General features: G+C 48.8%; 1 protein-coding gene across 2 annotated transcripts in view; it reads left to right on the forward strand.

Moving 5' to 3' along the window:
• Window positions 1-14004, forward strand: part of MAP2K4 (mitogen-activated protein kinase kinase 4) — a 109007-nt gene that overhangs the window by 79822 nt on the left and 15181 nt on the right. For both annotated transcript variants that reach the window (XM_074921973.1, XM_074921974.1), the window contains 3 exons: window positions 1641-1760; window positions 4439-4490; window positions 4911-5038. In XM_074921973.1, coding sequence (XP_074778074.1) covers window positions 1641-1760; window positions 4439-4490; window positions 4911-5038 — 300 coding nt within the window. The remainder of the gene's footprint in view (window positions 1-1640; window positions 1761-4438; window positions 4491-4910; window positions 5039-14004) is intronic.

The raw sequence follows: 14004 nt of genomic DNA on the forward strand, positions 1-14004 counted from the left end.
TCAGTGAAGCAGCATCATCCGTAATGCTGGTGGCACGTGGGATGCTTCCTGGCAGTTTTCTGTCTGTATTGCTGAAAACAGCTTTGCGTATGTGTGAGCAGCCCAAGAGCGAGCTGGGTGGCACTGCTGCCTCTGCTGATACCAGCGTGCAGGGTTTGGCACCACCTTTGCTGGGCACTCTGTTCCCACTAAGCCAGGCGTTTGGACAGGAGGCGTCTTGGTGGATGCAGTTCCTTGAGTGTTTCACAGGAGTCCATTCAGAGTGGCAGAAAAGCCCTTTTTGGCCTCAAAACCTGTGGCTCTACAAGCCTTTCCATCAGCTAAATATAATTTTTCTGTCATGAGCACCTGGAGATTGCTTCAAACAGAAGTGACTTGGCTGTGTAGGGTGGGGGTAGGGGGCTTTGCCACACCTCCAGCATGTCCATGCTGCAGGGTTTTTTCCTACTTTAATTTCCATGTGTTAAGATAGTTTGGTTGGATTGTGTTTTGTCTGGTTGGGAGAAATCTGCCTTCTGTAGGGTAATTACTTGGGTAAGTTTCTCCTCTATTTGTAACTCCTTATATCCCAGGAGTGTGCAGCTTAGTCACAAGCAGACAGGGAGCCGAGGGCACCGCTATCTGCACAAGCTGCTGCTCCTTACACAGGTGTTTTAGGTAGCATTTAGCCAGGATGAAACAACCAAACTAATCAACTGTGTACAGCTTTTGACAGCTAATGCAGTTTTAACAGTCATTGTGATACAGCCTGTAGAAGATAAGTATGTCGCTTCTGGTGAGGACAGGTCTAGTTCTAGTGTTTTAGTATTTCTAGCGATTAAGAGTTGCTTGAAGTGCATGACAGTCTACAGAAATAGCTCATACAAAGCCTTCTGTCATCCTCAACTGGAGCTAAAATGTTCAAAAAAATTGCCATAACCAAGATCAATCCATGGCTAAGCTGTCCATCACCATATGGTATATAGATACTAAAACGAAAGTCCTTCTGTATTGTGGGGATCCATTTCTCATCCCCAGTGAGTCCATTGTGAACAGGTTGATTTACAGATCTCAGGAGAGAGTTTGATAAAAAGACATGTTATTCTCCTATGATAGTTAAGTTCAGCTTGGTTTAACACAGATACTAGTATGTTTTACAATTTTCTGCATTTAAATTGTTTAACTGTAAAACGCAAATCAACAAAATCCTCCCCCCATACTTGAGTTTATTTTCATTTCTCTCGCTTAGATGATATCTCTGAACATTGTGTGAAATGTCCTCTGTTCTCTTCAGGGTAGTCATAAACTGAAGGGATTTTTTTAGTCTTACTGTGCGTGCTGGTGTTTCACTGTGCATGCAGCCTTCTGGAGAGCCAAACGGTTTTTGAGACTTGGATTCATCTAGGTTGAGGCATCTAAAATGTACTATCAGGTCTGAGCTGGTTAGCTAGATCCTCTGCTGCTGAATGGAGTGGGGGAGGAGGTGCATATAGGGGCGAGTCTTCCGTTGCTAAAATTAATCAAGATGAGTTCTGTCCTCCCTGTCAAATGCATGTTGCTGTTAATGTATTTTACTGGATTCAAGGGATCTCTTTATGCTCTCTGGATTTTTGTTTCTTGTTTTTATCTTGAAAGTAACACAGATTCTTTTCTCTTTCCAGGGTGACTGTTGGATCTGTATGGAGCTCATGTCTACCTCGTTTGATAAGTTTTACAAATATGTATATAGTGTATTAGATGATGTTATTCCAGAAGAAATCCTAGGCAAAATCACTTTAGCTGTGAGTATTTTGTTAAACCTTTTTGTGTATGTTTTTGAAGCTAATGTGAAAAGTTCAGATCTCTTGCTCACATGGGAGAAAGCTGGTTGATCTGCATGCAGCAGAACTGCTGCTGTTGTATTTCACCACACCTCTAATGATCTTTGAGTATACTCTTGACTTTTCCACAGCATATTGCATGGCAGAGAAGCAGGTTCTGGGGTCTGTAATCAATTCATAAAGAGATCCCAGGACCAGCTTCCTGCTCTGTCTGCTTGAACATCAGCACCAATAGCATAGGCACCAGCTGCTGCCTTGGGGATCGCTTTATGTGTGCTGGGGGTGGCATCAGTGGGAACTGGGCACAGGTTATCTCATCCCAAGAAAGGTGCCCAATATGGATGAGTTGCCACACCTTCCCTTGTTTGTAAAGGGAAGAGGGGATTGCGCACTTATAGCCAGGACATGTGAACCCCACCAAACTGTTTTAAGAGTAAAGGTCTGGTCTTAGTGAATTGCCTACCCTCTCTCTCTCGAGTCAGTGGGGAGAGGTTGGTGCCTCTGGGTGGAAGCTTTAAGTGAAGTGAGGTGAATCCCACCCAGGGTATCTGAGTGCAGCCCTGCTACACAGAGCCCGCTGTCTCCCTTTAGGAGCCCTGTAAAATTATCCTTGGCTATGCCAAAATGAACCCTTAGTTGTCTAAACACAAGGGCAACGTCTGGCCCTGCAAAACAAACTTGGTTTTGGACTGTGGAGGACGAGAAGTGGAAATGTATCCGCAAACGTCTGTCTTGCTGCTGCCTGTAAAAACCTGTCAGGTCCATTGAATTTCCTCAGGGGATCCTGGGCCACTCCCATCCAGAGAATCCTTTAGTAGCCTTGTGCAAAGGCTCCCAAAAGTGCGAGTGAGTCTTCAGCAGGTGGAGATCCTGGCTGATGTTTTCTTAGCTTAACCTGCAAGTCCTGGCTGAATAAAAAGTCAAGGCCAAGCCAAACAAATTAGTGCAAGCCTGCTGGAAGATGAAAGACTGCAGAGATGGAACACTGTTCAGGAGTAATGGGGGAAACTGTGAGCGAATGCTGGAGCCATGCCGTGTTCGTGACAGATAGACAAACTGCTTCTGTATCAGCTCCAGCATATGAATGCCACAGTATGCTGGTGTCCTGAGCTGTTAGTGATGTGAAGGTGCTCAGCAAGTCACAAACTGTGACCTCTTGAAGGTATACAGGCAAATTCTGCTCAGAGACACATCTTTGGAGAAAGCCATCTTCACTCTTCTCGGGGCATCTTTATAAAAAGTTGAGCCTACCTGGACCTGCTGCCACTTCATACAGCTAACAGATTGCCTTGATGGCTCATTCACTGTCATGTGTTTAGATGTTTATAGCCAAGACTAAACATGCTATCAAAGGCAGCCAATGGCTGTTCCACACCCATGGGACACATTGTCTTACCACCAACCATCTAGATGTATTACTGCCCTAAGCAAGGCTTGAAGCATAGACAAGAGATGGCTGGATAAGGTCTGTCCTTACAGAGTAGTCTGCTTGGAGTTGTATGTAATTCTGTGGTGGAAAGAGGAGGAGATCCTTTTAGGGTCTGCAGGGTATTAGAGACATGCTGGCCCATGTTTTGGCTTAGACAGACCTTGCAAGGTGTTAGCTCAGTGAAGGCAGCTTGGACAGAGTTGAGATGAGTTTTGAAGCTTTCAGATGGAGTTTCTCAACTTACCCTGTGCAGGCGGCATGCTGTGGAAGTGCACCAAAGCTCTAACTGGGGAAATGGCCACCTTGGTTGGTTTTGACCTGGGCGAAAGTGATGGATGGACTATAAGATTTTCCATACCTGGTACTCACAACAGATCCGAGGATGTGAAGCCCAGCTGTGCTGCATGGGAAGTCGTGGGGTGCTCATTGAGCACTGCTCTCCTTCCTTCATGCTGCACCTGAAGGCAGCACAGCTCCAGCAGCTCCTGAGGGAGGTCCTCTGCACAGACTGGCTTTAGGAGCTGAGGGAGGTTCTGACTAGGTCTGGGGTTAGTTTTTTTCCACCTTTTTCTAGAAAGAAAATGAGGAACATCATCTCATAACTGTAATATGACAGTACTGGCCCTGAGTACCTTAGACCTTGAAGGCATCCAGGTCCAAAAGGTCTATATGTGCACTGCCCTGCTACCACCATCGTGTGCAGGTGGGTATTTGCTGCAGCTCACAGCTTGGTGTGCTCTACCAACCACCCTTCATTTCATGCTAGAGCTCTTTTACCCCAGATTGCAGAGTTGTGAGCTGCTGAGCAGAAGCTTCTGGCAGGGTCAGACATTTAGTCAGTAATTCCAGGCAGGCTTTCTGCTGCTGATGAAGCTCAAGTCCAAGGAAGCCATCCAGTCTTGTTCCACCATGGGCCTGCCTAAAAATCAGTTGATGTTATTCAGAGAAACTTGCCCGTGAGGAGCAAGGTTGGTGGCTAGAGTGTGATCTTTCCAGGTTACAAGTTGTATGTGTTTATTTAAGCACACAGCCTCTCTTATGTCACCTTCTGTTTGCCAGGAGAAAAGTGCTTTTATTACATGGCATATTACAGAATTGATATCTCAACATATTAAAAGATTTTTTTTTCCCCCTGTTCTTAGGGCTCCAAAAGTTTAATCCCAGGATTCTTACGATATTTGCTTATTTTTCATTTGTTTTTCTTTCCTAGACTGTGAAAGCACTAAACCACTTAAAAGAAAACTTGAAAATCATTCACAGAGGTGAGTCCATGTCTTTTCTTCTTGCCTACAAAAATAATTGCAAGAACTTTAAGCAACCTCTGCTTCAAGTCAAAGTGTAATTAGCATTTCTGCTACCGGGAGTGTGAGTACAGGTTTTGCACAAGTGTGTCCTCGGTGGCCCCTTCAGTTGGTTCTTTTCCATAAAAGCATGATATCAGTGTGGTTGTGTGTCAGCCTCTGCCTCCAGGCGTGTGGCATCTTTGGGCCTTGCTCCATCTCCTCTTGCTCCAGGTCAGGATCCTCAGAGGCAGCGAGTGCATCCAGCCACTGCCTGCCTGCCCCATGCCAAGGGGCGATGGCCATGGCGTGGTGCTGCTGGTGTCGATTCTCTGCAGCTGCTCTTCTTGAAATTGAAGCCTCCAGGCATGACTTACTGGTTTAAATTTCTTTCCCTTGCAGACATCAAACCTTCCAATATTCTTCTGGACAGAAACGGAAATATTAAACTCTGTGACTTCGGCATTAGCGGGCAGCTTGTGGACTCCATTGCCAAAACGCGGGATGCGGGGTGCCGGCCGTACATGGCGGTGAGTGGGGGGAGCCGGGGACCTGCTGTGCCCGCGGGCACTGCAGGGTCTCGCCCTGCTCCTGCTGGCCTGGCTATGCCTATTGTCTGACTGAGGCGTCAGCCAGTTTCCCGTGGGATGAGCACCCTCTTCCCAGATGAAACTGAGCTCTGGATGGAGCGCTGCTGCTGGCAGTGTCAGCAGAGGCATCTAGGCTGTGGCAAAGGGACCAAATTTCCTTTTTTGTAGCTGGGTTCCTCTGCTGCTGGCAGTGCTGTGGCGCTGGAGGGGAGAGCTCTGTGCCTTCCAGCAGCGCCCGCTCCGCTCCAAAACAAACAGCGTGTGGGGGAGGCGGTGCCTTCGGGGTGCAGGGTTTTCTTGGTCTGCAAGAAATCCATTTGCTACGGTAAGATTATGTTACAGGAGCTATTGCAGAGCAGAATTACAGTGATTTCTGCAAACCACTTTAATTCTAAAGTATGCCATAACTTAATTCCAGGAGAATGTGATTTTGGAGAGCGATGGTAGCAGAGCAGCTGCGTGGAAATCGCTTGGGCTAGCTGTGGCTCCTGGGAGTCTGTCCTGCTCATTTGCTTCCCTCCCCCTTCCTAGGGATAAAAGCTGTGGTGGTGATTTTTGAAGCTGTCTAAGGGTTTTTAAACACTTCTGTGCATCGTGCTGCTTTGAAAATGCATCTCTTGGTTTCACGTGAGCGGAGGGTACCCTGTGTGGGGAGCTGTGTGTCTGCTGCTGTCAATGTAACTTTAATTTCAGTGGCTGTATTTAACTGTCATTACTTACTTTATGGCTCGATATGCTGAAAAAATACCGTCTTCTGAACTCTTTTATCTACCACCAACGAAACAAAAAAAGAAAATATCTCTCTTTTAAGATACAGTGCCCATCTGGTCTAGGTACCAAGTCTTGTATGGCTTTTATCTGACTGTGGTGTCCAAGGCAAAAATCTGCCCCGATTCTGACCTCTGCAAGCACAGAGTCTGAATTTTGGAGCATTTGACCTTTTCTTTTCACTGCCCTCATAGCACAGCTAGTTACTCAGTGGTCTGGACTGAATAGTATGGATGAAATCTGTTATTGGAGACCACTGTTGTGGTACAGCAGAGTCTGCACAAGCTCCACTATGCAACATGGTGCCATGGGGCAGTTTGTTTAAATAAAGACCTTGTGAGGCTGAAGAGAGGGCAGAGGTCTGTCTCTGCTCTGAGCACTTCTGGCAAGCACATGGAGGTCTCCTCGGGGAAGAGAATCGGTCAGAGCTTTGTTGTGTTGGTGAGGTGCAGGGTGCCAAGGGCAGCAGCAGAAAGAGGTGCCCAGCAGGGGATGGGAGCCAACACAGTCTGAGCCAGGGCTGGGGGTTTGTGTCTTGGACTACAGGCACTTCTCATAGTATTGCTCCATGGAGTTATGGTTGTCTTTTCCCTATTCCCTGAGGTGTGTATTGGGTCTGTAAATATGGCTCTTTAAAAATTGCTCTCTCCTTTCCTCTTTCCAAGTTCAGGGGGCTATAATTACAGGAATTGATGTTCCCAGTTTTTCTTAGAACAGTGGGTAGATGGTTAGCTTTGCTCAGGCTGTTGGTTTAGTTACGGCGTGACAGTTACTGGCATGTCTGTAAATAGCTGTGCTGCTTCACTTCCCCTGGGACTTGGGTGGGTGAGAGCTTCCAATAGCCCCTTGGTTTTCCTCCCTGTCTGTGCGGAGGAACTCTTCTCTTTGTGCGTCTCCATCATCCAGACTGCTTGATATTTAAGTGAGCAGAAGTGTTTCAGTTCATTTTGTGTTTTTAAGAGCCTTGGCATGGTACACAGTTTGTGGGACGAGCCAGCAGCTGGCAAGCAGTGTGGGAGATGAATGGCCTCTTCCCTTCTGCTCTCCGGACTCGGTGACTTCTCTCCAAGTACATGAGCATTTCCACGTACTGGGAAGCCTGGGAAATGGGGAGATGTGCCCAGCATGCAGGCACATCTGCCAGCTCTTTGTCCGAGCCAGCAGAGTCTGCAGTGATGCTGTAATCAAACCTGAATATACCTGGGAAGGAGTCAGGCCAGTCATACTCCTTTCAAAAGGAAAATAGTAATTTGTTTGTTGGTTAATGCCCTTTGCCTGTTTTACACTGTGTTCGGCTAGGGAGGGCTGGTAAGGGCTGCTGGATGATGCTCTCTGACAGTGAGGCTGTATTGCTCTGCAAGGCCCACTTGGCCCGTGGCACTTGCAGTAATTCTTGTAGCATGAGCACTTGCCCACTGGAGAAACCTGATAACACCATGTTCACTGGGGATGGGTCCCCAAATAGCTGTTGATAACAGTAACACTGGATGTCGGCCGGTTCGACTGTGAGAAGTCTGATTAGGCAGCAGAAGCCATGTCCAGCTGCTAAGAAAGTGCTGTGTGCTTTAACCAAAATTGTTAGAGCTGTCACAGAAAGCAGCATATCAGCCTTCGAGGTGCCAGTGCTTGAGAAGTTGTTTTGCTTTTGGCTTTTAATTCCCCTGCAATCATTATATTGAAGTAAAGGTGTACGTGTTGGTGCCTCATGTTCTCTAAGAGAAATAAAGGAAAGGCCAAGCCCCGTGGTTGCCCTAGGCAGCAGCCCAGGTACTGAGCAGCCTTCATGGTGGAGTGCATGACCCGTGTCCCAGCAAACCCCCTTCTGCTCGTCCCTGCCTGTGCACACAGAGAGCCGGCTCCGGCCCTGTCACTGTAGTGCTGCTGCAGACTGGTGCTCAGGATGTTTCGTCCTCCTCATTTCCCCCTGATGAAGATGGGCAGTTGGCAGGGAAACAATGCAAGCAGTCCAGGGCCAGGTGGAGCGTGTGTCCCTGCACTCGGGTGGCTCATGCAGAATTCAGGCTGTGCACAGAAACAGAAAAATTCTCGAGGCAGGTGATAGTGACGACTCTGAGCCTTGTATTCCTGGCATACCTGTGCACATGGAGGGAGAGGCTGCAGGGATGCAGGAGCCCTCTGAATCCTTTACCCAAGCAGAGCTGCAGCAGGAGCCTCTTGTTCCAGCTTTGCATTCCTGACCCAATAGCTGGGTTTTCACTGGGCTCAGCCATTCATTTATCTGAACAGGCAGGCTGTTGATTTGAATTCATGCAGCTAAAATCCTCTTGGATGCTCCTGAATATTGATGTGTTGGATTTATTTTTTTTTTTTTTTCCCTCTGAAACTTGGCACCCAGCCATAAGTTTTATGAGTGGGAAAAAAAATTTGGGAGGAGACTGGGAGACATGTGGCACTGTCCCTCTGCAAGCAGTGTGGACTGGATCCAGGCTCCACCGCCTGCAGTGCAGCGGATGCCAGGGGAGATGCCTGACCCCTGAGCGCAGCCTTCCCTGCTCACGTGCTGCCGCTGTCACCCATGTGCTCCGGGGGTTTCGGCTGAGAATATAACCTCTGCTTACTCAGTGGCTAAAAGCATCTGTGAGGCTTGCCCAGAGTGGGACTTCTCCCGTCCAGGCTTGGCTCCTTACGTCCCGCAGCGCAGAGCCTGTGCTGAGCAGCTCTGCTGCAGCGCTGAGCTCGTGTCTCTGCGGCGGGGCTTCCACCCCCGTCCTGCTGGGGACGTGGCAGGATGGGATTTTCCTTCTTGCCCGTTTAGATGCTCGTCTGCACAGGCAGTTCATAAAACCTGGGGAAATATGTCAGTGGCTGCCTGGGTAACCAGACATCTTTGGCCAGAGGTATTGTGGGCAGGGCATGAGTTTTGTAGAGGAGAGGTGGGGAAAGTAATTTTGGCCACTAGGATTTCACAGAATCCCAGAATCATCTCAGTTGAAAAAGCCCTTGAAGCTCCTCCAGTCCAATCATGAACCTCACCCTGACTGTTCCCAACTCTACCAGTTCCTCAGCACTGGGTCAACCCGGCTCTTCAACCCCTCCAGGGATGGGGACTCCCCCCCTGCCCTGGGCAGCCCATTCCAACGCCCAACAGCCCCTTCTGCACAGAAATCCTTCCTCAGAGCCAGCCTGACCCTGCCCTGGGCAGCTTGAGGCCATTCCCTCGGGGCCTGGCGCTGGGGCCTTGGCTCCAGAGACTCATCCCCCCTCTCTGCCCCCTCCTGGCAGGGAGTTGCAGAGGGCCAGGAGGTCTCCCCTCAGCCTCCTCTTCTCCAGACTGAACCCCCCCAGTTCCCCCAGCCGCTCCCCAGCAGACCTGTGCTCCAGACCCTGCCCCAGCTCCGTTGCCCTTCTCTGGCCAAGCTCGAGTCATTCAATGGCCTTTTTGGGGTGAGGGGCCCAAAACTGAACCCACTCATCGAGGTACGGCCTCACCAGTGCCGAGCACAGGGGTCAGATCCCTTCCCTGTCCCTGCTGGCCACGCTAGTGCTGACACAAGCCAGGATGCCACTGGCCTTCCTGGCCACCTGGGCACACTGCTGGCTCATGTTCAGCCGGCCATCAGTCAACACCCCCAGGTCCTTCTTTACATAGGAAGTGCCAAAAAGTCAGGTGTGGGAGATAGCTGCCCTTGGGAGGCATTGGAGGTGGAAACAGCAGGCAGCTCCTGCTTGCCATGGGTTTGCTCTGCGTGGGACATGATGTGTCTGTGCTGGGGCAGCCCAGGATAGCCCCCGCTGCCACGGTTAGCTACAGGAAGGCTAATTGGGAGCCACAAGTAGCAGAACGTGATCATCAGGGCAGTGAAGGTGCAGTGAGGGACGGGCAAGGTTCCTTAGGGCAAGGTCAGGTGCAGGGAGAGGAGAAAATGGGTTGTGAAGGGTGGAGCAGGCAAGGCACAAGGGCCGTGGCAGGAGCAGGGCACACCGCCTTGTTCAGGACCAGGTTTTCAAGTGCTTGTGGACTGCAAAAGCTCCTATTTCATGTAACATGGGAAAGATTGGGGTCAAGACGAAACCTGGGGGGTGAGGGCTGTGCTTTACAGGTGCAAACTTTCACGGGTGATGAGGCCAAGCCACCTCATCCAACACAGCCAGGGAAGCCTCCTGATCCTGTGCTCAGACCAACAGCTTCTGGTTGAATGGAAGAGTTCTTGAAGAAAGAGGAACCAGATTTAAAGGCTTGAGCTCTAGTGCCTCTAGCCTGACACTACCTGAGCTGCCACACAATTTACTCACCTTTGCTCATGACCATCTGCATTTTGTTATGCTTGACTTCTGGTTAGGATGTGTGTAACTTCATCTGCAGCTCTTGGTTCCCCTTCTCTGCTGCATCATAAAGTCCTCTGGGACCAGAATTTGTCCTCTTGCTTTGCTTCCTGCTATACTCCAATATGTGTTTGAAAGCTTGCCTGTTGGGTTAGGCATTAAGGCCTAGTATTATTAAATAACAGGGCTCCCTGCAATTTAGTCTTTTGTAACTAACCACTTCAAGGATTTCTAGAGCATCCTCACCAAAATTGCAGGCCGTGAGTGAGGTTCCATGACAGAGTTTCTTAGTGAGTCTGAAATGACATCTTGCAGCCCTCCAAAACTTCTGCCTATCCAAAGCTTGGCCTTGTTAAACTAATACAGTTCTTGGAAGCAGCAGTGGGGATGCATTGAGCTGTGAGGTACTGGAAGGTGACCTCCCAGAACAGTGCCGGAAGATGACCTCTGCAGTCTTGCATTAAAGAAGCCTCTTCAGGTGCTGGAGAATCTACCACAGTGCCCATGACGTTGTCCTGGTCATTAGTTATGCTCCTAATAACATCTGTTTAACACGAGTAAGTCTTCTTTCAGTGGATGGCTGTGGGTTCTTGTTTCTGCTTTGTTTGCAGAATTAGGGACTCCTTTACTTGCCACTGCCTCTTTCCTCAGTAGGTACTTTCTGACTCTGATGTAGTCACCTCTTAAGCTTTTCTTTAAGGAGATTAGGGACTGAGCAACTTATGCCCTTAAGGCAGATTGGATTGTATTTTATGGCTGCACTACAAACGCTCCATTTTTTTAGCATCCTTTTCCAAACGTAAACCCTGAAATTGAACAAACTTCCAGTGTTTGTCTTGCTTGCGAAGTATATAAAAGTAGCAGTTCCTAGCATGTTGCCCCAGCTACATGCCTTTAATTGTGATGCTCCTCTGGGACTTCATGCTCTCCTGTACTGTTCTAGGAGCCTGTCTGTCACCCTGGAGTGCTGCTTTTTCTGTGGTTGAGTGAGTCAGCATCCAGCCAGAGCCCATCTTACCAAACATTCAAATCACACTAGTTCTTCAGGAATCCTTATTTATCACACTAGCAATACTTTTATAATATGCGGAATTTAGCAACGCTGATTTTATATTTTCTTGGATATTATTAGAGGTATGCCAAGGAAGATCACCTTTGACGTCCCATTATAAATCCTCCTTCCCACTCAATAGAGTCCTTTTAACAACAGTTACACTGTGGACTCTACCAGTGAAGCCATTTACTAATGCAGATTATTGATGCTTTGTTTGATTGCAGTCCAGACAATGCACTGCACTAGTCCAAGTTTATTACAGGCACACATTTACCTTTTTTAACAAGATGAATAAGGTCATTGAGAATATGCTGTGCTAAGCCTAATGGGACCTTGCTGCCTTCATTAATGTTTCTGCCAGTCTCTCTGTGCCTAGCAAGTGTCCCCTGTCCACCAGTACATGGCTTTCCTGCCATCTTCCTGCTGTTGGGATCGAGGAATTCAAACACTGTTGGGAAAGCCAGCGGGGCAGTAATGATAATCCCATGCAAACGGAAACCAGCATCTCCACCTGGAAAATGCTGTTGAAGTTTTTAAATGAAACATTCTCTCATAGTAAATATGTAAAGGAAATAGAAGGGGGAGGAAAGGCCATTCTCTAGAAACATGATCTCTGCTGGTAGTCTGTGTGCAGCCATGGGCTTTGTGGCTGACCTGGGCAAGGGGGAGGGACAGGAAAGCAAAGAACAGAGGGGATTTTGGCAGAAAGAACGTGGCGACCCAGACAGAGCTGCCATGCAAACATGCAGACGTTCAGGTCTCGGGCTGCAGGGAGTGCCTGAGCCTGTCACTCCTGTCGGAGGGCAGCAGGGACAGCACCTGTGTGCGCTGCGATCAGCTGGGTGACCTGCTCAGCCTGGTGGCGGAACTCAAAGAAGAGGTTGAGAGATCAAGAAGTATTAGGGAGTGTGAACGGGAAATTGACTGGTGGAGTAACACCCTCAAACCCCTGAAGCAACAGGAGATAATGGAAGCTCCAAACGAGGCAGAAAATCCCTCATCCTCTTGCTATCAGGCAGAAGGAGGGGCCCTAAGAGATGAAGAAGGCTGGAAACAGGTCCCTGCTCAGGGAGGCAGGAAAATCATCTCCCTACCTCCCTCACCCTCCATGGTGCCCTTTTGAACAAAGAAGAGAAGGAGAAAGAAAATGAAACAAACAAAGAAGACCAAGGTTCACCAAGGCCAGGTCACTTCAGACCAGGTATTAAAACCAGCTCTGAAAAGAAGCCCAGAAGAGTCATTGTAGCGGGTGACTCCATTCTAAGGGGTGTCGAAGGCCCCATATGCAGACCAGACCCATTTCATAGGGAAGTCTGCTGCCTCCCTGGGGCCCGGATAAAGGACTTCACAGCAACACTCCCTACCCTAGTGAGACCGAAGGATTACTACCCTCTCCTGGTTTTTCAGATAGGTCGTGATGACATCACCAGGAGAAGGTCTAAAGCAATGGAGAGAGACTTCTGGTCCTTGGGAAAACTGCTTAAGGGTTTGGCGGCACAAATTGTGTTCTCCTCCATCCCTTTGGTTGGGGGAATGGATGAGGAAGATTACAGGAGAATTCAGCAGGTGAATGGGTGGCTCCAAGACTGGTGTTACCATCAGGGCTTTGGATTCTTTAATCATGGGTTGGTATACAGGGCACCTGACCTTTTGACATTAGACGGGATGCACCTGTCCCAGAGAGGGAAGGGGATTTTGGGGCAGGAATTAGCTGGGCTCGTTGACAGAGCTTTAAACTAGATTTGAAGGGGGAAGGGGGCAAAACATTGGCCCATCTGAAGTACATGTATACCGATGCACACATCATGGGTAACAAACAGGAGGAGCTTGCAGCCGTGATAAAACAGGAAAATTATGATGTTGTTGCTATTACAGAAACATGGTGGGATGTCTCCCATGACTGGAGTGTGCCAATTGATGGGTACAAGCTCTTTAGGAGGGACAGACAGGGCAGGAGAGGTGGTGTGGTGGCTCTGTATGTTAAGGACTGTTATGGTTGCTTCGAGCACAGGTGTAGTGAAGACAGGGTTGAATGTCTTTGCATTAGAATCAGGGGGAAGGCCAACAGGGCAGATGTTGTAGTAGCAGTCTACTATAGCCCACCCACCCAGGACAGAGAGATGGACGAGATATTTTATAGGCACTTAGGTGAAATCTCACAATCGCTTGCCCTTGTTCTTGTGGGTGACTTGAACTTCCCAGACATCTGCTGGAAAGACAACACGGCAGAACGAGACCAGTCCCGGAGATTCCTAGAATGTGTGGGAGACAACTTCCTGACACAGCTGGTGAGTAAACTGACCAGAGAAGGTGCCCTGCTGGATCTCCTCTTTGTGAACAGAGAAGGGCTGGTGGACGACGTGGAGGTTGGAGGCTGACTAGGGCACAGCAATCATGAAATAATAGAGTTCTCTATTCTTAGAGAGGTCAGGAGAGAGCTAAGCAGGACTGACATCCTGGACTTCAGAAGGGCTGACTTTGTCTTGTTTAGGCACCTGCTTGAAAGGATCCCTTGGGAGACTCTCCTGAAGGGTACAGGGGTCCAGGAAGGCTGGGCGCTCTTTAAGAAGGAATGTTAATGGCTCAGGAGCAGGCGGCCCCAGGTGCTGTAAGAGAAGCTGGCAACAGAGAAGACCACCCTGGCTGAACAGGGATCTTTGGCTGCAACTCAGGGAGAAAAGGAGAGTTTACAGCCTTGGGAAGAAGGGGCTAGCCACACACAGTGATTACAGAGAGGCTGTGAGGCTATGCAGGGTGGAAATCAGAAGGGCTAAAGACCAGCTGGAAATTAATTTGGCCT

Source organism: Athene noctua, chromosome 18, assembly GCF_965140245.1.
Source record: "Athene noctua chromosome 18, bAthNoc1.hap1.1, whole genome shotgun sequence".
NCBI lineage: Eukaryota > Metazoa > Chordata > Aves > Strigiformes > Strigidae > Athene > Athene noctua.